The 25,189-nt window shown below is 42.6% G+C and overlaps 1 protein-coding gene and 1 long non-coding RNA gene across 4 annotated transcripts in view; one reads left to right on the top strand and one right to left on the bottom strand.

The window, feature by feature from the left end:
- LOC110119149 (homeotic protein ultrabithorax) overlaps positions 1 to 25,189 on the bottom strand; it is a 292,134-nt gene that overhangs the window by 125,627 nt on the left and 141,318 nt on the right. The window contains exon 7 of one of the 3 annotated variants that reach the window (XR_007227436.1): positions 14,627 to 14,694. Coding sequence is in view for 2 of the 3 variants with exons in the window: in XM_020867562.2 (XP_020723221.1) it covers positions 6,417 to 7,092 (676 nt within the window). In the remaining variant the exon portion in view is untranslated. Of the gene's footprint in view, positions 1 to 6,416; positions 9,721 to 14,626; positions 14,695 to 25,189 lie in introns of those variants that run through there. The other 2 variants (XM_020867562.2, XM_048414124.1) reach the window with 2 other exon arrangements.
- LOC125386888 lies at positions 14,622 to 16,066 on the top strand. Its single transcript, XR_007227440.1, has 2 exons — positions 14,622 to 15,550; positions 15,625 to 16,066. It is a non-coding gene; the product is annotated as an uncharacterized LOC125386888 (long non-coding RNA).

Genomic DNA, 25,189 nt, shown 5'->3' with positions numbered 1-25,189 from the left:
AACCACGTTGTCGGTAAGAGAAAAACGTGGGACAGGATGTAAGTGATTCGACCGATCAGAAATTACGCTTTCATGCGGTGAATCTGCAACGCCGGTGATTAATACTCTTGAAAATTTTCACGTTATAACGCAGCAAAATATAAAAGTTGATCGACGATACTCGGGTTCGCGGTGAAATTATGCGGTGGGGCATATGCAAATTGCGAATATCCCGATACATTTTGATCGATGTTTACAATTACTTTTAATGACACGGTTCTACGGCATTTTGTCTCACTATGGCCGACTATGGCCTTTTTTTCGCAACAATGAGCGCACTGCCGCACGGCATGTTAATCAATGCGAATTAAAAATCAATCAACGAAATGTTACGTACAGAGAATGTCGAACAACAGCTTGTAATCTCGCGCGATTTAAAACTATTTTCACGAGGATCTTTGCTCTATCTTTATTTTCTCCCGAGTAAAACACCAACAATTTAAATTTTTCTACTTAGTATAAAAGAGGAAATTTACAACGAAAAGGTTACTACCCTCGTTCGTGACGAGATGCAGGCGCACACGTTACACGTTCGATGACGCAAAAAACGACTTTTTTCCGGTTAACTACAACCTTCGCATTTAACTCTCGTTGAATATATAAAACAGACTACACAGCTTTCTTCTTCCAATCACGAATTCGCGGAAAATATACTCTTTTGACGTGTCTAACGTACGTACGTGGTCTCAGTTAGTCTGGATAAAGTTTTCTCGTGCAAACGGATTACAACAATTCGACGCGAATAAACGAACGTTAGAAAATTTCAACGACAATGTTATAATTATTACGCGATACTTGCAGCGAAAGAGAGAATACTTACAAGAGAGAGAGAGAGAGAGAGAGAAATTGTTCGCTATTCTTCGGGCGTATCATTTGCAAAAGTCGCGTTTGAGGAATTCAACGAGCGAAGAGCAGGATGGAATCCCGATCAAATGCCAAGAGCCACGTAATTTTCAGAGACCCGAATGTTTTTTGAGCGAACAGTACGCAGAAGCGGCGGGCGTGGAGAAGGGAAAAGGGCGTAGTAAGTCATACGGAGAGGCTCGTACGTCATCCTCCATCCGGGCCAACGGAGCAACACATGGAAAGGGGCTGCGGAGCCTTCATACACGACGAACGCACCTACTTGGCTTGCCTCTTTAGGTCGAGGTTCGCTAGTGTTCGCTTACCACCACACGCGTTCGCAACACGCACTCACACGTTGGTCACTCGTGTGCCTCGATATGTAGGAGAGGCTGAACCACTTGGTCACGGGCGTGCAACACGCACGCCTATATTCGACGCAAAGTCCACGATCCGATCTTTTCAATTTTCCAATTGTAAATTAGCGCCTTAAATGGTTGGCAAAAAAGGCGTCGTAGAAGCGTGAGTATACGGTTACGAGGCGACCGGAAACATCGACCACTCATCAAGAGGGAAGTTCTCTCAGCCATGTTTGTCAGCCATTGAGGTATACAATTTTGAAAGATACGAAACAACTACGCGTATGTTTATGCCCGTATGATTATTAATTATTACACATTTTTCAGACTCCTATCCGAGGATAAACGTTAGAAATAAACGACCAACGAGGGAAAATTATAGTGGAAAAATAAGGAAAGAAAGTGAGTCGATTATTGTTATTTACGAGACGATTCGGCAGCAAACGATAATTAGCCGGTCGCGTGAAACGAATCCGTAAAAATCTTCCGCCCATAAATGATTTGTACAATGAACTTGCCCGTGTTTCTGTTCCAGCAAAACATTCCTACCACACACGAAGACGCGGAACGATCTTGGTCGATACACACAAAGATATGTGCTCTGTATTACCGACGAGCCTCGCAGCGACGATAGCGGTAAGCGCGGAGGCACATAAGAGGGAGGGGTAAACGAGCCGAGCCACGATTTCGTCGTCGTAAACGTCAACGTTACGGTTACAGCGTTGTTCCTAGCTGGTTTATATTGAACGAGGTTGCTCCCCGAGGTACGTAACACCTACTGGCAACCGTCGTATCGTCGAGTAGCACCATACTCGTTTCCAACCCGACAGAGAGAGAGCGAGAAAGAAAGAGGAAGAGAGGAGCGGGTGAGACCACGTGGCTTTTACGCGGGAATCCCACTGCTTCGGCACAAGAGTTCAAGGTTTGTTAGCTCTCTATCCGTTCGTACACGGTGCCGAGACTAGACGAACCGCCCAATAAAGACCGCCATAACCACCGCGCGATATCGATGCGCGTAAATCAAAAAAAGAACACGGATATACAATACCGGTTCGTTGGACTTCTAACACGTATTTTGCATTTTTTAATCAATTTCGGAGGGTCAGCCTTACGAGGGAGCAGGGTTGAATTATCGGACGATTTGATCTTCACGGTACGTTTCTGCCAAGAACGTCGATATTTCTTTTTCTTATATTTTTTTACCGTTGAGTCCATAATGAGAAACACCTATGCCTTATTTATGAAATTAGCATTATGCTTAATATTCATAAAATCGAAATTGTGAGAAACGTGAGAAGCAGAGAGTTTAAACAAAGCTAGTGAAAACAACTAAATAATCGAATCCGTGGTTTTTTTCTTTTTATTACATCGATGGATTATCGATCTTTCTGAAGCACCGTGACGACGGAATAACAGCTGGAATTACCGTTGGCAGGAAGAACGCCGTCGGGAGACGAGGCAGTTTTACAGAAAATAAATGAACCGTGGGGATGTACAGAGATAGTATTCGAAGCTCCGTCTTCACGCCCTCTAATTACCTCGTAGACACGGGCCAGACCCTTCAATGAGGGGCCATAAATTTTCCTTGCATTTGAAAACAGCCCCAGAAACTGATACCGTGGCACGGAAAAGCCTTTTGTGAATCGGGTCTATGCGTCTTGTAAAATTGCCATCCAGTGGAAGAGAAACGTGCTCGATAAATGTAACTAACCGTTCAATCTTACGGCGCGATAATTGTCAGATAGATATGGGCGATTCTCCTCTTTCTTTTCCTCGTTTCTCTCTTTTTCCTTCGTAAAACGTTATCTAAGTAAACGTTGTCTATACAAATAAAAGCATGGCTTTATATCTATGACGATTCATTATACAGCCGATAGCATATTATGTTGCTTCATTACCGCAACATTAATAAGAGAGACATTTACATCTGAAAACGGTGGCGATACGGACGCTTCGCCGGCACCCATAAATCACAATGAATTTCAAGCGCGTGTACCCTTTGATGTTTATCACGGCCAATGATACAAATGCATTCCGTGCAATCAAGTTTCTTCGGCCGATCGTGAGGCGTACGCGGCACGGTAGTTCTCTCAAGAGCGTTAATGTTGTCCCGAGATCGTGTTCCCGTAACACCAATCCGCAATAAAACGAAGTTAATGATACCGTGTCTATCGTTGCTGATTTGTGCGATTTGGGCGGCATAATCACTTCTTCAATCACTTATCCTATACTAACCAATGACGTTTAACGTGGATACCGTTAGAAGATCGATAAATCATCCTATAAGGTATATCATCTTACGTGTTTGTCGTACGACGACTACGCTCATATTCCTTCTACGATACTTTGAAAAACTATCACCTTGGAAAGGAAGGGCCATATTTCTCTCGCGCCTTAAATTTTCAGGCGAGATATTCGAAAGTCAACAAGACGTGAAAAGAGTTGTTTTTTTTCTTTTTTTTTTTTTTTTTTTTAAGACGTGGAGACAGAAATCTTTATTGACGCAAAGGTAGTAAATAGTTGTCCTTCGTCGTTTCTATAATCGGTGTTTTTACGGTGTTTGGCAAACCGACAGCAAATAGCCCTCGTGGATGGATCGGTTCCGTAGGTGCGTGTCGATAAAGATAAATTATTTATCGTAGGCCATAGCAACGAACACCGGTGGAGGACATTGATGGCTCTATATTTACCAGCAGACTTTAATCTACGACGAAATAATCCATAATCCTGTATCGATAAATTTTGCTACGCGTGTATCGATTGTAGCCGGCGATGTTGAAGAGCACTTGCCGGCTAGTGTTAAATGAGTCAACGACTTTCGATTCGCGAGAGCATAGAGAAACCTGTTCGACGAGAGTGCTAGCCGATCAATCGCCTTTTACCATTCCTACGATTCCTCCTACGATCGCCGCATTCCGTCGTATCGTCGACCCGATTTGCACACTCTCTAATCGCACGATTAAATCTTCCGTGTCTCCTGCGCGATAAACGCAAAAAAGGTAATGGCAAACCGCCGTTTTCCGGCTTTGTCGATCGAAGAAGCGAAAAACGAGCGTGTGCGCGCGCGCTAGCCGCACGATTCATCGACTATAAATCTTGTTGCAGTTATTGAATGGAAGACGCCGAGTTGATTCAGGAATACGCGAGCAAAACGACGCCCGGTTGAGAGGATTCTTTCCTGCGGGCCGTGAGCCCGGTCCGGGGCCGAAACTTGACGTTAGATGGAACGAGAACGATGCAACACCGCCGCCTTCTTGAATATTAAATTCTTTCTCCCGTTGAATTTAGTATTTATAGAAGGACGTAAAGAATAAGGTTCGTTCAATAAAATCCCGTTTCTTGTCTTTGAATAAGCACGCGCCTACGTCACGAAAGCTCATAAAATAATCTGTACACCTTTTGTATGCATAAAGAGAGAGGTTCTCCTACGGGAGGAGGAAATGAAAGAAAAAAAAAAGAACAGAAAAGAGAGGAAGAGTACAACGGCGGGGCCTTAAACCAGACCAAAGGGCGCGAGAAGGAGACTAGGAGAAGAACATCGTAGGTAAGAGTGAAACGGCAACGCGGAGAAAAAGAGGTAACAGGGGCAAGAAGAGAGGACCAAACTACGAAAGACGAACGGTCTAAGACCCAGCTGAGTTGGTGTAGAGAATAGGCGGCGTCGAAAAAGCGAGATAGAGTTCGAGAGGTCTGTATCTCTGCGTACGACAGAGCGAGACGATGCTAGGGAAGCTCTCGGCAAGGGGGACAAAGACATCGCTAGAAACAGCTGACTACCGGAATTCGTGGTTCCGGAGGGGTGAGTACGACGAGGAAGGCACTTGAACCCCAATTGGACGAGGGCTTCCCCATTATACTCGACGTGCCCAACGATTTTACACGCACTTGACTCCATTCTATCTATCCACCAGACGTAACTTTATCGCTGTACGACCGAGTTTCCACGATCTGACGTTCGTTTTCAACGTTCGAACGCGAACTGCAGGAGAATACACGACGTACGGCAAACGTACAACGGCCGAACGTACATGACACGTAGCGAACTACGATTCGCTCTGGTTTTCGCAGAGATCGGAAATAGATCTTCTACTTTTAGCAAATACTTAACAGTGAACGTAACGAGTATTCTAGCTAACATATTGTATTAATCGAAAAAGCCATTTGGCTTGCCTCGTACGTCTCACGGTCGAGTCTACGAATTGATACGCGAAACTAAGAGACTCGAGATCGATGGAAGATGCGGGCAAGATTAATTTTAGCGAGAGACGAAATTCTCGAATGTGAAATGGAGACCGTGTGCGCGCGCTTTTTTTACCAACGACCCCGGGGGGTGGAAAGAAGGCGCGCTCGAGAGAGGCGCCTCCTCGGACAAAGAGGCAGACGCGCACACATTAATGATAACTCCGAGTGTCACTTTGCACGTCGCTTTCACGCGGATGAGTTAGTTATTACCGATACCCCCGTCCCCCCTGGCACGCGGTGCATTCATTCGCGCAGAAGGCAACGGAATATTTTTAGTCGGCTGCCAACTATAAATCCGTTATCTCGGCTACGCTTCATGACGGATACGTCGTATTTCAATCGACGCACAAATAGACTCGACCGAAAAAAATTACGACCAGTTTCGACGTAACAACACAACAGCAACTTACATTCGACAATGGTATACAGCTCGTGTCTTCTATTTTTCAGAACGGAACCAAGGGCTGGAATGATTTGTTTAGATATGTATCGGGTTAGCGAACATAGAGCGAAGTTCTCGCGTTGAAACCCGTGTCGCGCCCGGTCCCGGGTTTCCCTCCTGCACGAAATACAATGGAAGGACGCGAGACGAAAATATCGTCAAGAAAATCGAGCAGAGACGCGATACCAACTATCGGATGCGTAAGTTTCACGCGACTCGAACGTTGACCGTGAAACGTTCGACGAGGGCGATTTAGCCTGGCGTATAATGGAGCTGGGTAAACTCGATCCACCACGCCTTTCCCGACCACGTGGCCTTCTCTACACACTACCGACCCGCTGCTGTTCTCTCTCCCCTAAGCATCGTATGGTCGCTTCTCTATATTTCATCACGGCTGTTATGATAATCGTTGGACGAGAGAGAGACAGTGATAGAGACAGAGAGAGAGAGAGAGAGAGAAAGAGAGAGAGAACTTATGAATGTAAACTCACCTGCTATAGCCATCCAGGGGTAGAAGGTATGGTTGGTGGGTTGCTGATGTAGTTGCGTGGCAACCGGTTGGCTCGCGGACGAGTTCAAACTGCAGGTGTTCCAGGACGACGTGAGGGACCTCGAGGAACTGTTGTTACCAGGACTCGATGCCGGGTCGCCGCCTACGAGACCACCGTAGCTACCAACCCGCGTCCCTTCTGGAGTGCACGCCGAAGGACGGACCACCGAATTGCTCTGACTGTTCGACCCCGAGGTCGCTGACTGCCAAACGTCCTTGACGGCCGCGGCTGCCATCACCGCAGCGTAACCATTCTGATGCGCCGATGCTTGATCTTGTTGCTTACAGTCCTTGGTTGCTGTGGTCGAATAGGAAGAGGTGGTGTGTCCGGTCGCCTCCGGTGTCGAGGAGTAAAGTTTGCAGGCCGTCGCGACGCTCGCGTCGTACGGCGAATCTTGAGGTGGTCTCGTGTTCGTACCTCCGCCTGGATGTATGCCCAACGACGAGGACGTGTGATGATGATGCTGCGTAGATGCGTAAGGTGACATACCCAGACCGAGAGGGAAACCTCGATAGGCCGCGGCTGTGGCGGGATCATGATGTTGACTGGCGGCTCCTGTCTGATGGTGGTGACTTCCGTAGAAGCCACCCGCAGTCTGCTCAAAGTACGAGTTCATTATCCCGGGTATTTTGAATCACTTGCACTGAAACACCGCCACTCGAGAAACAAAAAAAAAAAATAACACGCGAGAGCGAGCAGGCGAAAAGGCAAGGGCCTCGTGTTCGCGAGACGACTGTTCTCCGTAGAGATCTCTTCGAATCCTTCGAGAGGACGGAAAAAGGAGGAACGAGTACACGATCGTGCGTTTCGTTGCGTGGCTAGTCACGAGCGATGTTAAGAGTCCATGCTCCGCGCGACCCGATAACTCGTTCGCGTTCTCCGAGTTGGTGGAAAAGGTCCGTTCACCGTTCGAAAGCCAGCCCGACGATCGTTGGACGAGAGACGAGAATCGTCGAGATGATGGTCGTGGTGGTCGCTGTCGTTCCTACTCCGTGTGTCCGGTGGTGGTTCGCGCCAAAAGGCGTGAGGTAGGCGCGTCGCGTCGAGCACCGATACGCTGTTTGACGCGGTTGGCGACAGGTGACAGCGTCGACGAGGGACAAGCAAATGGGCATTAAACCGTTTTAAGAGGTCATAAAAGTCATCGGTAGGTATAAGCGGTTGCACCCAAGAGTGTCAATGTCAGTAGGCCGTAGATGTATAATTCCGAATGGGACTCATGGCAGCGGCGGGGGCTTTTATGGGCTTGTTATGGTTACCGCTACCGGCAAGAGTGTAAACCGGCGGTCTAGGTAGTGGAAACGAGCGATGATCGTTAAACCGTTACGACGCAATAAACCGGGGTAATAAGACGGGCTATAAAACTGGCTGTGGGTCTCTCTACCGCGTGCGCGCCCGTCGACGGTTCGGTCGGCCGGCACGCGACGATCTGTCCCTCGCGAAAGACCTCTCTCTTTCTCCTCTGTGCGTCTATCGTATCGAAATGATTTCTCTGCGATATGATATTTCTCTCTGTGTTATCGGTGACACAGGCCCGGGGCCCCGTGGCGTGTCTCGTAAACGTTGGTCGTACTTTTTAAAAGGACCGAAGCGACCGCTCCGACTCTGTCCGCACTGCACTAGCACTAGCCGAAATGTGACTTCGCTGATGACTGCGAGGTTCGGTACGAAGCGACGTACGAAGGGGATCGTAACGAACCACGGTATGCCAGTGCGGTGGTCCACGGCACACTACCGCTTTTCTCGCGCCCCGTGTACCGCCACTCTGTACCGTCCTCCGTCTCTTACTCGCTCGTTCGCCTCCTTTCCTCTCTCTCTTTCACCGTCGACCTCTCTTCCTTCCACCACCGACTTTCCCGTCTCTCTTCTCTCGCTCTACCTCGCTCTTTCTCTCTCCGTCTCTCGTCCGCCAGCCCCAGCGTTTCTCCTCTTTCTCTTTTCCACTATCATTCCCTCTCTTCGTTCGTGAGCCGCCACCGTCTCACTCGCGCGCGCACACTCTTCACGGTTAACTCTATTGTGCGAACGAAGAACGCGCGCTGCTTTTCCTCCTTGTCTTTCGCGCGACGTTCCCCTCTCCGACGCGATAACCGACTTCTCTCGCTTGCTCCGTCGTCGCTCGGCTCCCCCTCCCCCGCACGCTACGCCCCCTCCACGCTTATCCACTCGCCCTCTCGATCCGTCTCGCTCCACCTCTCGACAACGCGTCGCGTTTCGTCTCGTCTCTGCCGCGCTGCTCTCTACCACACCGGCTCCTCTCTCTTTCCTTTCCTCTCGATTAGACTACGCAGCGCCCCCTGTTGATCGTTCGAGTAACTCAACGACGTGCCGCGAGATTAAATTCGTACACGTTGCTGGTATGCTCCGCCTGGTATTGTACGTACGCGTTTTTGCGTTTCAGCCACCGAAACTAGATAAGAAAACGACGAAGATCCACCGGATCGGAAGAAGCACGAAGAGAAGTCGAGGAGAGGATCGCCGAGACGCGAGGAAATAAAAGGGTCGAAAACGGCGGATAACCGATGGCATCGGAAAGAGACGAATACACGTTGCCGCTACGTTGGGGTGTAAGAGGTACGCGAGAGCACCGAAGCGAAGGTAAAGAGAAAGAGAAAGGCAGGGGAACGGCGAAGGAGCGGCAGAAAGAGAAAGAAAAAGAGAAAGACGGAATAAGATGCGAAATTGCGGCAGCTAAGAGGGAGACGAGAGGTGCTAGCCCGCGTAGATCGGACTGCGAGGAGGAGGGGGAAGAAAACAGGGTGCCAAGGGAGGAGGTTATGCTTAAGGACCAATCAGAATTGAATTCGTCACGAGTACCACGCCGGCACAGCGCGAAAATTCCTACGCCATGTGAAAGTAGTTCCAAGCTGGAACGACGCCCATGACTGGTTAGGCGCCGCCCCGCGTTACCCCCACCAGTGAAAACACGCGAGCAGCCGCGGATACGGACACCGCCGGCCACCGTACGGTAGAGCGAAAGCTGCACGCCACGCGCGTCACGCAACGTTTCCTTTCCTCTCCGCTCCGTCCCTCCGGCCCTCACCGCGCCCCCACAGCTTCTGGGGATACGTGCACCGCCACCTCTGTGTTTCGTCGCGAACTAACGCTGCCAGATCCATTCAGACGTTCAAACGACCAACATCAACGAGGCACCTTGCGATTATCGTCATTGCCGAAAACGGTCTTTGCGAATCGACTCTTACGACGGAAGATCGTTTGATCGACGTGCGATTCGCGAAAGCCAGACGAACAGAAAAACGAATGAAAAGAGAAAGAGAGAGAGAGAGAGAGAGAGAGAGAGAATCAGACAGAAAGAGAATGAGAGAAAGAGACGGTGGAAATATTTTGAAGCGAAAGGAACGCCGTGTTTCCCTCTCGTACGGATTCGTGGATTTCAGGTTGAACCGGTCCGAGGTTTCCCAAGACTGTTCGTGGATTCGATGATGACGCGATTGCGAGTACGAACGACAAGAATGTTATCATAAACGTCTTTTACGAGATACTCGGACGTTTTACGAACCAATTAGACTACGGCCGTACAATTAAAACGCCGTAAAAGTGAGGTTCGTGAGGGAAGCGGGCAAGCGCCGTGGCGCGCGCCGCCACCAGTATCGGGAATGTTTATTGGGATGTAAATGTCGCTGGATTATCGCCCCCGCGGTTCGCACCTCGTAAATTATTCCGTAACGAGCCGAGTAATGCCCATCATAAGCTGCTCTCAGGGGCCGGACCGGACTATTTGCTCGTTCACTTTCGCCATTATGGATGTTTAGGATATAACCCATCGACTTCGCTACCAGCCTCCAGAAAAAGGATTTGAATTTTTGCTATTCATCGAACGAAGCCTGATTACGAGCAATTATTCGTACATCGTCTACTGCGCTCATTGCTGCGTCTAATATCGATATTTGTCAATTTCCGTAATTATTTACGACGATATGCATGTTTAGTCTGAGATTTCATTTTCTCTTTCTACGATCATCTATATATCTAACTTGATCCAATCATAATAAACAGAGTAGGTTCGTAATTTAGAAACATCTTAGATATAATTTTTCAAAGCGATTATGTTTCGAAATTGTAAATTGTCAGGCGTATGTGTCAAAGAAATTGCGTTAACTAATAGATGAACGACAGGAGAAGCGATAAATTGAAATGGAAATGCCAGAGAATGAGAGAACACGTAGAGTTTTCACGGTTACGATTGTTAGGATTTCAATGGATTATTACGAGCTGGCGGGACAATCATCAAATAGCCGAATTGATAGAGCCCTTGATGAAGAGACTTGATGCAGTTTTCGCTTTTGTGGGACTCCGACAGGTGGCAGCCCGTTTGCTTGAAAATCATGACGGCAATAAACTCCGGTTTTATGACCACTTGAACAGAATCGTAAAAGTCAGGGCCTTTAAGCTTATAGCATGGTAGGACGCGTGTCGAATATGGTGGGGGCGTGAAGAGAGCCACCATAACGCGGAAGAAGGGGAAGGGTACCAGGGGCTGTGTGGGTAGCCAAAATGGGCCTAAATGCCCCTTTTAAAACACCATTGAAGATAACCAGCCACCACTAAAAGGGGTTTATTTAATGACCAAGGTTGTTCTCACAAAACCGGACGCTCTGTGGCTACCGACGACAGTTACCTGATGGCTTCATGATTATTACGAGTTTCTTTTCTTTTATTTCTTTTTTTTTTTTCTTCACACCAAACGTTGCATGTTCGAACAGTGTCCACCTGCGTTACAAACACTCGTGCCTGATTGTCGTCCCATAGAATAAGAAGAAACAGCAGTTAACACACGGCAGACAGTCTCACCGATCTTCGTGTAACGAGAGACGAGTTAAAGCGTTCTCGAGTTAATCTCCGCTCTCGAAAAATATTGCTATTGCTGGTTTTAAACAGACTCATTTTAAATATCGTACGTACACGTATACATTTGGTCGGAGGCACGGCGAGACATTCGTTAATTTTCGCGACCAAATATTAGTTGCGATAAATCTGAGCACGTATCAGAGAGTATTATCAAGGAGGAAGGATCGCATGTACGCCAAAATGGATGATGGACATTCTCCTCTTATGGATTTAAAATAAAAAGAAAATGGAGAACACAGGCGTTCGAAGGTAGTGGGAGGTATTAGACAGCGTAGCTATAGCAACGAGAAGATGGACACGAAAGCAAAGGGGCCGTTGCACCCGACTCGAGCAAATCTGCACTCTTGCTAAACCAGCATCCATTCTTCATCGCTCTGGTGGCTTTGGCTCTTCTGGTCTCCTTCGGTATGGTTCAACGCACTGCTCGGACTCTCATTTTGGCTGGTCTTTCTTCTTTCCTCCTCCGACTCTTCGCCGTACTCTCCCCCGGCTTCGTTTTCTCCTCTTTTGCCTTCTTATACGCCGCCTCCCTCCACCTCCCCGGGGAGACCCAGGATGAATATTCGATCATGAACGAGCGTCAGAATTTCAGATAAGCGCGATTCTCGTCGTCGTTATTCGCGCGGATCGAAACTCCTGGGGATCAACCTGTGATATAAGGCCACTTGCGCCGCTAGATGATAATGGCGAACTGGGCGGTGCATTGAAACGGACCGTGTTTTATATTAAATAAAGGAAGGAATTAGTTTATAAGGAAGTAATGGGGAAAAAATGAAAATTTTGAGAGAATATTGGTCAGAAAGCGTATCGACACGCCAATCGTGTGTTCAAAGATACGGTATAAATTATCTGCTGTGAAACTAGAATATATTCTAGTAGAACCGAGATATGCGTTACATATATATAAAAAGCGAGGAACAAGGAAAAAAGCAATCGCTATGTACTTCGATGTAATGTTGATGCATATTTAAAATTTCTACATCCAGCGACAAGAGGTGAGAGATTTTGTAGCGTGAAAATGGAATTTTTTCACTAAAAATTTATATCCATTTACAATGCACAATGCGCATTCGTATAAATCGAGACAGGAAATTGCGAATGAGAAAATTTTCTGTAACGAAAGAGAGTCTATCTCTACCGTGCATCGTTGAGATGCAAAGTTTCATTTAATTTAATCGACAATTGATACAAACATAAAAATGACGAAAAGGAAGAATCGGTATGCATATTATATTGATCTGCAGTATATCAGGAAGGGAGGCAGGATCGCTCACCAAGGACACGGAAGAAGTCCTCTTTGCCATCTGGCGGTTTCCTGCAGTATCACCTGACTGCAAAATATCTTTTCTGCAGCTCTCTACAGTTCTCGGCTGCCGATATTTCGATAGAGCGAAAAACGCAGTTCGCGACTCAACACTTACACGGTACATAAATATTTTCTGACCCCGTTTCGTATCTAAATAGAAATTCTAAATGGCGGTTTCCCGCGGGATTCTGTTGCCGAGAAGCGTTAAGGGGAAAATGAAACGTTTACGGTTGCCAATCCTCCCTGCGCAGCTGCACTCGTAAATCGCGAGGTGGAACGCGAATGTTCAAATAGCTGAACAGATTAATATACGCGGGGCAGTTTCGCGTCTTTGGTTAGCTAATCTTAACGATAATTTTACACGCGGGCAATCTCGTTGGTGAACTGCGAAAACGCGTTGTTAAAACACGTAGTTTGAAAAACGGGCAGAAATGGTCAAAGAGGAGAGGAAAAAGGGCAGAAGCGAAGACAGCACCTACGTCCACGTAATTGCTAACCAATTTATTTAAACACAAGCTGAACAGTCGTTAAACTTGATGGGGGCCTACCTTACCGGTCGAGGAACCTGTTCAGCAACGAAACGTAATATTAAGGAGCGTTCACACGAGTTTCGATCGCGAGACTGCGTGGCCAGTCTTAGAACTACGCCAGCGTAGGACAAAATTCCGAAATTATTAGCTCGAAACCTATATTTAATGCCATCGTTCGAATCGTCTCGTTACGATCGAAAACGGTTCCAGCCATGAAGGAAATAAATCGACGCGAAGATAATTGGCGAAGCCAGCTGCTCGTTTAAATCCGGTCCCTACTTCAAATATTAATATTAATATGTAATATATATATACATATATATGTATATATTCAGCGCAATGCAACGTTAAATCATAAACTCGAGCGTCAAGATGCCATTGTCGATTTAACAGCTTCTATTATAGCACGATGAAACGCACGAGCCATTTGCATAATTTCAGACGCTATTAAAATTACGTTATGAATTATTAATTTTCATATCATTTTACTCGCGAAGATAGCCCGATTATCATTTTCCTCTCTTTTTTTTTTTTTTTTTTCGTAGAAACAGTAACACGCATCGAATTATTCTCGACATCGTTTCGTATCCTTGAACCGATCAAAGTCAATAAGATTGGAAATGCGCGGTGAACACGTGCGCGCGAGAAATACTCGGTCGGTGTCGTTCACCCATCTGTATATTTCATAGCGTTTCAAAGTTATGCAACCGCGAGTATAAACATGAAAAGATACGATTCATTAGCGTGTTATCAAGATAGCAATGAGTAGTAAGTAATACGTAATGATAGGATAGAGAACTGGCGTGGATAATGAAGAAAGTGTGTTTGCGACGACAAAGGGGATAATAACGGTTGGTTAGAAGTAGCCGACCAGGCCGAATGAATGACTGGCAGCTTACACGTAAACAAACAAGTATCAATGCGTCCAAATTGAAACATAAAACGAAATGAATGAGCCCATAAATACTTAGACCTAATGGTAGGGTGCGGGTAAGCTATTGCTCGAAGATCGTTACTTATGCGAACGTTGTAAGAGAACGTGCCCGATACCTTTGTAAATATTGGCGTCGCGTCGCTTCGCTTTAAATGCTAACTTTTCGTCGAAATTCTAATGGCATTATTTTTATCGTTTTAAAATTTTTATCTCCATAGATATAGAGGTGGCGACTTAACAAATACGTTATTATCAAACGTTCGTAATCTTAGATAGTCGAACAGTGTAATTAAGTTTTCTTTTTTAATTTCAAGGTTTGTCTGCTACGTCGTTCCTTCAACCTGATACATTTAAATCGGATTGTTCGTCACGTCGCGTTAACATCGTCGGTAGATACCTAACGATTATTATGCCGATCAAACGAACCTCGTCTTACGCAAACGTAGACGCTTAATTTGTAGAATGCAAATAGAAATTGAATGTGTATTCTATTAATTGAACGTTAACTCACCCCATCGTCCTGCAGACGTTGATCCTGTCTATCACGTAACGGTGCCTACGCGAATCCGCTTCTGCATTCTGAAACGAGAAGAGACAACGATTAATGAAATCTTCCAAAATTACAAGCCCCGTTTAACAAGATTCTACGTGGAACTATGGACTTCTACTTTGTATAAATGCTGCTATTGAAGAGAATCAGTAAGCAGCCCCGATATTCATCCGGGACGAATAATGAACGATTGAGTATCGAGTTTACAATGATTTTCTGTTTCACGGGGACACTGATGGTCTTTGTGCGCGACTGTGCGCGACCGGGCTATCGTGACATTAAGATTCCAAGAGGGAGGCCTGACAGACGGCCGTGCAACGCCATATTCGCTTTGCTTTCGTCCACGAACTTTAGCTTCTCTGTCACGCAACTAATTCCCCTTTGCTTTTCTTGCGGGATTGGAAAAAAGAAAAAGAATATGAAAAAATGCCGACTTCCAAGAGCACACCGGCGCAACTGATAGCGTTTCAACGACGGTATTGATATTGCTGAACGATCTTTTGGTTTTTTCATGGCGTCGGAATTTTTTGCTAACCGCCACCCATGGCCCGAGACGTTCGAGACGATCTAACAACCGATCCTCGTTTATTTCTCTGTTCCACTTTGTTTCATCCTTGCAGAAACATCGGATAGCGCGTGAAGAATTCGAAGCACGGTTTATTTTACAGGCTGCGAAGGTTTAAAACCAGTTCGAAGCTGACGAGGCGCGAGGCGCTCGAAACTGCAAGGATTCACTGTCGCGAGGTAATTGAACGTGTCTCGCTCGTTGCATCTATGGCAGCCATATAACGAGAAGGAGACTTAGACGATCCGTGAGCTCGCAATCAGCGAGTCTATCGGGCCAGATTATGCCAGTTAAGTGTTACGTAACGAAAGACATCGACCGTACGTATTAATACCTCGCGTCGTTGAACCAGCCAGGATAGTGCCAGCAATAACAATAATGCATTTCTCCGTAGCTTAGCCTGGCGCTGTACACGCGACTCCACGACATGGATTTGCAATTCGAACGTCTATAGGCGTAATATGTGTAAATCGAGAGGCTACTCGGCATGTCCGCGCCAACGGATAAACGTGGTTGGAAGAGGGAAAGTACGCGGAAAGGGAAACTAGACTTTTCTGCGCCATCAGATGAAACTGGATGGATTGAAAGGTGTAGAAATAAAAGGAACAATGCGAGTTAAGAATATCGCGGTATCTTTCTTTTTTTTTTTTTTTTTCTTCTTCTCAAGATCGAGCGGATAACAGCATCGTTATACCGCAACATGGATGCAACAGCTGCAACACAAGTCACGTTTGTTTGGCTTAAGGCAATTCCCGTCATTTCGTATGTGAGCTCTTTCAAGAAATTTTTTCTGTAAACGTTCGTCGAAGAATAAAGAATCCATTATGTGGTGTTAATGCGCGTTTGAAGAAACGGGATCTGCATACTTGTTTATACAGGGACCGTGCCAAAACTTACGTATTTCCATTTTCGATAGTTTTAATTTATATATTCCGGGCGCAACGCTGGCTTAATATGTAGCGTCATCTTTGAAAAGAATCTCGAAACAACGCAATTAGGACCACCTATATATCATGCCACTTCCTCTTATTATGTAGACAACAATCATCTTCCTATATCTTCTCTCCGTATCGCGCTAACAGTTTCCAGTGTAGAATACACAATTATATGCAATTACGTACTAATCATTTTCATCCAATCTATTGTAATTAAAAATTATTTAATAGACCTATTTTTACAGCATTTCAAACAGCCACATCGTTAGACTATAAACAGCTGAGTGGTTACATAAATATGTAACGGTACAACGATTCTTTCTTCTTTATTTTCTTCGTCTACCAGCTAAATTTCTAAACGCCGATCTTACGATCTGTGTTACGTTAAATGTTATCTAGGCTGTGTCTTAGTGGTAGGCTCGTCTATTTATCTAATATCATACTTCTATGATATCGGATTTTTTTCTACTTTTTATCGTGGCTGGTGTATTTTAATCGCATAGACCGAAAGAGCGAGAAGCGACGAGAGAAAAAAAGGAGAGAAGGGAGGAAAGAGAAGAAGGAGAGAGAAAAGAAAGAAACGAATAAGAGGCAACTTTTTATATCTCACATTATCGTTACTTCACTCTAAATCTGTTCCACCAAAAAACAATCGACAGTTTTAAGCGTGAACGTTCCGTATCTTGTTTGGGGTTTTTCCATCTTTCTGGCCGTTCAAATACTCTATCAATTTTAACCAATTAAATCAATTACGTCTAACGACTGCTCCGAGCATTAATTAATTCGACGCAGATCTCAGTCAAGGTACACCGCAAGACTTTATTTTCAGTATGAAAAGATGGATACATAGGTCAAGTTTCTGCGTGCGTGACTTCTCCACAAAGATACGCTTTCTAGCTCGAAAGAAAACAACGAAGTCTCTTCTTTTTTATTTTCCTTGCTCATTCATTACTCTTACTATTATCGATTCGCCATCGCACGATGCCTTCCAACTAACATTCGTTCGCGTGCTTCGCGCATGGTCATGCATTCGATGGTTCTATGATTTCGCTGCTTGCTCTCCTCAATTCGCATCGAACTGTCTCTGTCCGTCCAGTCCCTGTGGCTCGTTGCTCGCGCCGAAAATTGCTCGAAGACGAAGGAATACGTAATTCTTCTCTAACATTTCGTTATAAATCCTTCGTCATTTTCTTATGACAAAGGTCCACATTGAGCTAATTTTAGATCTCGTAATTGGACGATGCAAAGCGGAATTTAATTTTGTCCCTCAACTAGCAGACTGGACTGCTATAATTGTCTGAATTAGGATACAGTCAAGTTACTTAATTTCAATTTATTTCAATTATATTAAGAACGCTATTCTGACAATCTTAGTCACATAAAACACAGAATACTGTACGATCTTTACTGCAATTACTTTATTTACAATAAATGGATTAAACAGGTGTTGGTTAAACAGCAAACGATGGTTGTTTAACGTGAACTAATCACAATTGCGTATTATAATTAAGACAACTAGATTGTTAATTTGCAACTCTCCTCACCACGGAGCAATTTAGACTCTCAGCTCACACTGCTGTTAATTCGTTTACGTTACATAGCAACCCTTGTCTTTTGTCTTAGCCCCGCCACGCACATGTTCCGCAACCGCTTGTTTATAATTCGCCCGACACCCCCACGTCCCTCGTCCTCGATATTACAATACAAATAAAAATTCAGAAATACTGTGAAACAGTGTAGCTAATATTTTTGTTTTTCTTGGTAGACTATTTACAATCGATTCTCATTGAAAATTATAAATAAGATTATTTTGGCATGATATTGTAACTTGGATTATGAGATTAAAGTTTTTCTTTTGTTTGGTAGACTATTTACAATCAATTCTCATTGAGAATTATAAATAAATTATTTTGGCATTGTACTGTAACTTGGATTATGAGATTAAAGAGTTTTTCTTTTGTTTGGTAGACTATTTACAATCAATTGCCATTGAGAATTATAAATAAATTATTTTGGCATGGTACTGTAACTTAGATTATGAGATTAAAGAGTTTTTCTTTTGTTTGGTAGACTATTTACAATCAATTGCCATTGAGAATTATAAATAAATTATTTTGGCATGGTACTGTAACTTAGATTATGAGATTAAAGTTTTTCTTTTGTTTGGTAGACTATTTACAATCAATTCTCATTGAGAATTATAAATAAATTATTTTGGCATTGTACTGTAACTTGGATTATAAGATTAAAAAGTTTTTCTTTTGTTTGGTAGACTATTTACAATCAAATCTCATTGAGAATTATAAATAAATTATTTTGGCATGGTATTGTAACTTGGATTATAAGATTAAAGAGTTTTTCTTTTGTTTGGTAGACTATTTACAATCAATTGCCATTGAGAATTATAAATAAATTATTTTGGCATGGTACTGTAACTTAGATTACAAGATTAAAGAGTAAAGTTTTTCTTTTGTTTGGTAGACTATTTACAATCAATTCTCATTAGGAATTATAAGTAAATTATTTTGGCATGATATTGTAACTTGGATTATGAGATTAAAGTTTTTCCTTTGTTTGGTAGACTATTTGCAATCAATTCTCATTGAGAATTATAAGTAAATTATTTTGGCATGCTACTGTAACTTAGATTACAAGATTAAAGAGTAAAGTTTTTCTTTTGTTTGGTAGACTATTTACAATCAATTCCCATTGAGAATTATAAATAAATTATTTTGGCATGGTATTGTAACTTGGATTATGAGATTAAAGTTTTTCTTTTGTTTGGTAGACTATTTACAATCAATTCTCATTGAGAATTATAAATAAATTATTTTGGCATGGTACTGTAACTTAGATTACAAGATTAAAGAGTAAAGTTTTTCTTTTGTTTGGTAGACTATTTACAATCAATTCTCATTAAGAATTATAAATAAATTATTTTGGCATTGTACTGTAACTTGGATTATGAGATTAAAGTTTTTCTTTTGTTTGGTAAACTATTTGCAATCAATTCTCATTAAGAATTATAAATAAATTATTTTGGCATTGTACTGTAACTTGGTTTATAAAAGTTCATGATTCTAGTTGAATCTAATGTTTCAATCTAAAGAGTATTGTCTTTTTAGTCTGCGGGTCTGATCCGTGTCGAGTAATTGGGTTTTGGTGATTGTTAACTCTTAAATTATATATGTTACTAAATTTTCAGATTTCTTCTTTAATGTTAACGTTTCGTTGGTGCATCTATTAAGAATCTTAGAGTTTTTGATTGGAATCGTTGGAGAATTTCTATGTTGCAATTACTCGATGTTTCCCATAGTTGCTAATATTTAATCCAAATTGTCATGGATATCAATTAATTTTTAGGATATTTTTCAAAATGGATATTTATATATATATAATGTATCTATTCAGAGAAGCGAGCACATTTCTCAGTACACGAAGAGAAAAGTGACCATCGCTTGGTGATATTAGATCGCCAGAAGGGTCCTACGACCAATGTACGAGACTCCTATGTAAAGACCCATTGTAGGGAGATCGCAACCTATCTCTCTTTACATGAGCCTACAGGCCAAGTAGAGTCAGAAGTTGGCATTCTCGTTGGCAATATCTCGAATGGCAAGACTTATATAATGCAAAAGCTGTGATTAATGCAAATCTTATGTTTCAGCTGTAGGCAGCTAATGTTGACGAGATTTTATAATTCGTATCGTTTATCAAAGCAAAATAAGTTTGCAAAGTGAGGTTAAGTTAAGAATTATGTTCATGGCTTAAGGATATTGCCACAATTCGTTTTAAGTATCAGAAATTTCTTCTCAATCTATAAATTCTGAAGAATATATTATGTTTATCGGTATATTAATATACGTACATAAATTAAGATAGATTAAGTTGACGTTTAAACAATTTCAAAGGTAAAATTAACTCAGTGTATGTTCCGTCGCATGGATGTTGAACTTTAGATCGACACACTATATCTTCTTTATGAAATAACTTGATTATTCTAATGTTCGTAATAAAGAAATTTAATGGTCAATAAGAAATAGATTGAAATATTAGTTAAGAAATAAAATGATTAATGTTCTTGATAAAATATATCTCTCAGAAATAGATAAGTATCTCAGATATTAAATAAAATGTTAATATCGGAATCTATATAAATTAATAAACAGATAATTGAGATATTTGAATCAACTGTAATACGATTTTTAAAATATTACTTGCTATTAACAAGTTATATATAACGCATTGTTTCACACAATTTCAAACACCTCTCCTAGTTCGATCTATCACGAAACGATCAATCCATACATAATACATACGAGTGTTCATAAATATTCAGTAACAACCTACCGACAGAATATTTTAAATTTACTGCATATTTACCGCAACAAAAAGAGTGATTTTTCAAAGGAAGCAAGCGACGCATGACCGCAGGAAACTGTATGTATATATAACCAATGGCTTTGAAATGGGAAGAAAATGGGGGAAAAGAAAATGAAAAGTGTCTTTATTAAAGACGACCCGTGCCGAATTTGAGCGAGTGTCTTTCTTCCCAATGATCGTTTCGGGTCCACCATCATGATCTTCTTCATGGTGGTCGGTTAGATGGGGGCGAGGACTGGATTTAAAGATGTTCTAGGAAGGGGACGTGTTTGAAAGAAAAGGGGAGGACTCGTAGCCTTTGTGGCCGGGTTACCTCCACTGACAACTCCGCCTTTAAAATAGCACCGGTTCCGCTTCGTTTGTTTCACAGTCAAACGAAACTGCAGAAAAACTGTTCCATCGAATTATCTCTTCCGTTTTCCTCCTTCTAAAATTAATTACCGCGTTAATGTCTATTCTCCAGACATTCTCCCTTTTATTGTTCGTAAAAAATCTGTACCGAAATAGCGACCTTCAAACTAAGGCACCAAAGCGACGCAATTTTTAAATTCTCATGGCATTTTTTAGTAAAAATAATAAACTAAATTTCTACTTTTTCGATTTTTCTGACAATATCAATTATCTATCATGGAAATTTCTTTCGGGCCGAGCTGCCTACTACAAAACTGCGCGCTTCTAAAACGTTTAAAGTTTAGTTTTCAAGTATTAAGCTTTGTAAGGAAATGATAGTTGCCCAACCTTAATTATAAATTATAAATGATTATTAAAATTATAAATGAAATTTTAAAGGCGTGATTACAAATTTCCTATGTGTATAACAAATGAAGAAAAATGTGAAATTGTTACAGAAAATGTAGGAGTGGCTTGGAGGTTCCACAAGGAAAGTACCTGCTACCCCGGCAACTCCGCCCTCGAAATACTCGAAGGCTTTCTTGGACCGACATTCCTTTCATCGCCATCAAGGTCAAGGTAGGTTAGAAAAATTTAGAATGGTCAGACTTCTAAAAAACCTGACATTCCGTTCGTAGACGTCAAAGACAATCTTCCTCTTGATACAGCGACCGCGACCAGAATAAATTGCTTCCGTCCAGTTAGAAATAATTCGTCGAAAATAATAATAAAAAAAAAATCCTCGGCCATTTTATCCTTTAGACAATTGAATTTTCTCGTACCCCAATGTCGCCTCCATAAATCTTTGGGATCTCCCGAACAAGGCTACATTAAAAAATGAAAGGAAAAATAAATAAAAAGAAGCAGCGCAATATTTACAGTTACACAAGAAAAAGTAACTCATCCTACATCCATTTTTCTTTCTGCCAATGAAATATTCGTTGTGCAATAAGAAAGTACATAAGTTCACGGTACTCGAGAGGAATCGAACGAAACGACAAGTCGAAAGATATACAACTTCGTTTAAATTGTCGGAAAGAAAAGTCGGGGTTTTAACAATAGCGGCATCAGCAGCTAATTAAAAGGAACGGTAATGCAGAAAAATCTGTGTCGCAACGGAAGATTTAAGAGGAGAATGCGCGGAGGGTGCGCAAGTCAACGGGCGGGAGACTGTACGGAGGCCAGAGAAGTGGGTGATGAATAATGGATGGTACGACGTGGCTATCTCGTGCCCAGTATAGCCTGTAGGACTTTGCGGTAATGGTCCGTAAATTGCTGAACCGTAGGGATAATGAAATCGCCGCGGTTGGCTCTGTAAACGCTTCGTTATTACGCGTTTCTGTATCCCTGCGGTCGCGCTTTGCGTTATCAAACAATTCCGATATTTCGGCCAATTAGAAATACATAAGTATAGAGTTCTCTAATAGGTACGTTACATTTCTTCGACGAAAATAAACTCGCGCTTTGCTTACTATTTTGCTACGATGATGACATCGTTACTGTGATATTTATTAGAACGTCCTAAAAGGTTCCTTCGTCTTATGAGGAAATAATAGACGTACGACGTTCTTTGTTTTATATTACTTCTCGAATTACGTACGATGGATTCTGTTCTATCAAAATAAAGATCACAACGTTCGACAGATTAGGTTTCATGTTTGTATACAGATACGTCGTTGTTGAAAGACACTTCTCGGGCAACCTAATACTTTCGAAAATATACATATTAAGGAAACAAAGTATCTTTTGTTATATTTATGCATCAGAGAACTAAATCTTTTTCTAAGTTCTTACAGAAGCAGTGGTCTTTCTAAATTGTCCATTGTGTCCAACTTATCTCATACTATTCGTACAATTTTCGTGCTTCGAGTATATTTACTTTCGCGTGTAGCTTTCGTTACAAGACACGAATGGTATTAAGGAGTTTTCGAGGTTAGTAACGGTATCGAGAAATTGATTCCGACGAGCGTAACGTGGACGGAAACACGAGCACCGTGGAAAAATGTCTCTCATTGCAAAGACAATAGGAATGCATCTCCTATTACAACGAAAGCATATCTAGTCAAAGCACTTGTGACCTGAATCGTGAGGGCAAATAAGCGATATCCTATAATCGTTGCTTTGATGACCTTAAAGTAAGTGCAAGCAGGTAGGTAAGCCAAGCAAAAGTAAATAGGCGTGCCGCAATGTTTGGACAGAACTACCACCAGGTGGCACGCCCACCTAATTTCCCTAATCTGCCATGCAAATCGGCCACATTAAGACTTCTCTTTACTCTGGTCACTAGAAATTTCATAACAGGTAAAGATCCCGCTGGGGCCTCACTATACGAGCCATTCATCCTGAAGTATTCCCATCAAATACACAATAAAAGGGAAGCTTATCTTAAATAAGATCATTGTACAAAGAGCTGTAACAAGGAGTCGATGGCAAATAATTTTACTTTCCGTGTTAGAACGTCTGGGTAATTACCAATCTGTCAGTCGTTTAAACCAGTTTAAAGCAAAACAGATTTTAACTGTCGCTACCTTTTTATTGCTCGACATTGCTAGCGAACCTCACCGTGCAATTATTCAAAATTACTAAGGCAGCGAGCTGTAGGAAAGTGAAACGAGAACGAGAACACGGCCAGATGAAAAAAGCATCGCGATTCTTCGCATGGTGTTCTTGTAATTATTTCACGTAGCTCGGTGTCTACCTACTTAATGCACTGGCTTGATATGCACATTAATGGCGTCATACACGATAACCCTAGGCGCTAACAAGAAGTGACTGACGCCTGAACGTTTTAGATTAACCAGATAGGTTACTACATAAACGAACTTCCGGTGCGCGTGTGAATAATGTGCTGCTAGCAAAAAATATTGCATTTTTGATAGCGCGCGGGAAACTTCTGCATCGATACTCCCATGTTCCTCGTTAAACTGAACAAGGTTACTCTTTGCCGATCACGTGATATCGCGTCGTAGGTTCCATTCAATGGTCCATCATACTGTCATACTAATTTAATGACTTCAATTCGTTCCGCCTTATCCGGCGGGCTATGAGGATCGTGCGAAACCACGTTCGACTCGTGCATCAAAATTATAACTTGGAAACTAAGATATCTGGAGTAAATCGGAACGTATCAGATTCGAACAAACGGCAGAGGAATGGTCGTTGCGAGTATTGTACCTACCGAGTCAGTTTTTATCGAGCGTAAATTATGTCGGTAAGAAGAAAGATGCCGCGGTTCTACTTCTTTAAAATGTACATTCAATTCCAAAAGAAGACAGATACTTCGTACGTTGTTTGATCCGTACAGCTTGCGTTCGTAGTAAAAAGCTGCAGGTTGAAACTTGCTCGATCGAAGAAAGAACTGCACGTCGGGACTATAAGTACGTATAGTATAAAACTATGGTATAGAACGTTTGATAAAAATATCGAAGAAATTTAAGGCATCCACTACTAGTTGGTAGTTCGGAAGAACCAACGATGCATATCGCTGAACCGTCCAGTTTAGACTTTGTAATATTACATACGACTTGTACGGTTAACTGTACGTACGATCATAGAAACAATAGAAGTGAGATAGGATCGCGAAACAGAAGTCGTGGATTATCGGGTAGACCAATACTCCTAGATATCCAGCGCGTAGGCTTGGACAGGGTCGTGCAGGATACTTGGTGTACATAAGAGTGGCGACGTGGGCTGGTAAGCTTTTCATCAAGTGGGTTCATCGGGGCCAAGAAGAGCCTTTTGGAATGTGCTTGATCTAAAGAAGTGGTGGGAGAGCCCGGTGAATTAAGCCGAAAAGAGACAGAGAAGATACACGCTAAGCGGAGAAACGGCAAAAACATGATCCCCCCATTAATACTATCTTCCCTTCTCCTCCTACTTTATTCCTTCTATTTTGGCTGCTTCTTGCTTCCATCTCCACGGATATTATAATATTTTTACGCATTTTTGCTGTATTATTTTTCTACGTCTGTCTACTGATTTACATTGTCATTGGAGATATACGTACAATTCTACTTGGCTGATTCTGTCGAAAAACTAAAATTATGAATCAACTTTTTCACTTTTTCAGTTACTCTCACTATATCCTAATTCTATTACCGTTTCTCTCTCGTTCTCACTTACATTTTCATATTCATTTTTATCTTTGTTTATTGATTGATAGACGAGCTAACCGCATGAGATCGTTCAATGGTTGAATAAAGTCATTCAAGTTTTTTCTGACGGTAACGCGTATCGGTATAATTTATCGAT

The sequence above is a fragment of the Bombus terrestris genome, chromosome 18 (assembly GCF_910591885.1).
Source record: "Bombus terrestris chromosome 18, iyBomTerr1.2, whole genome shotgun sequence".
NCBI lineage: Eukaryota > Metazoa > Arthropoda > Insecta > Hymenoptera > Apidae > Bombus > Bombus terrestris.
This window is presented reverse-complemented; position numbering and strand designations above follow the sequence as displayed.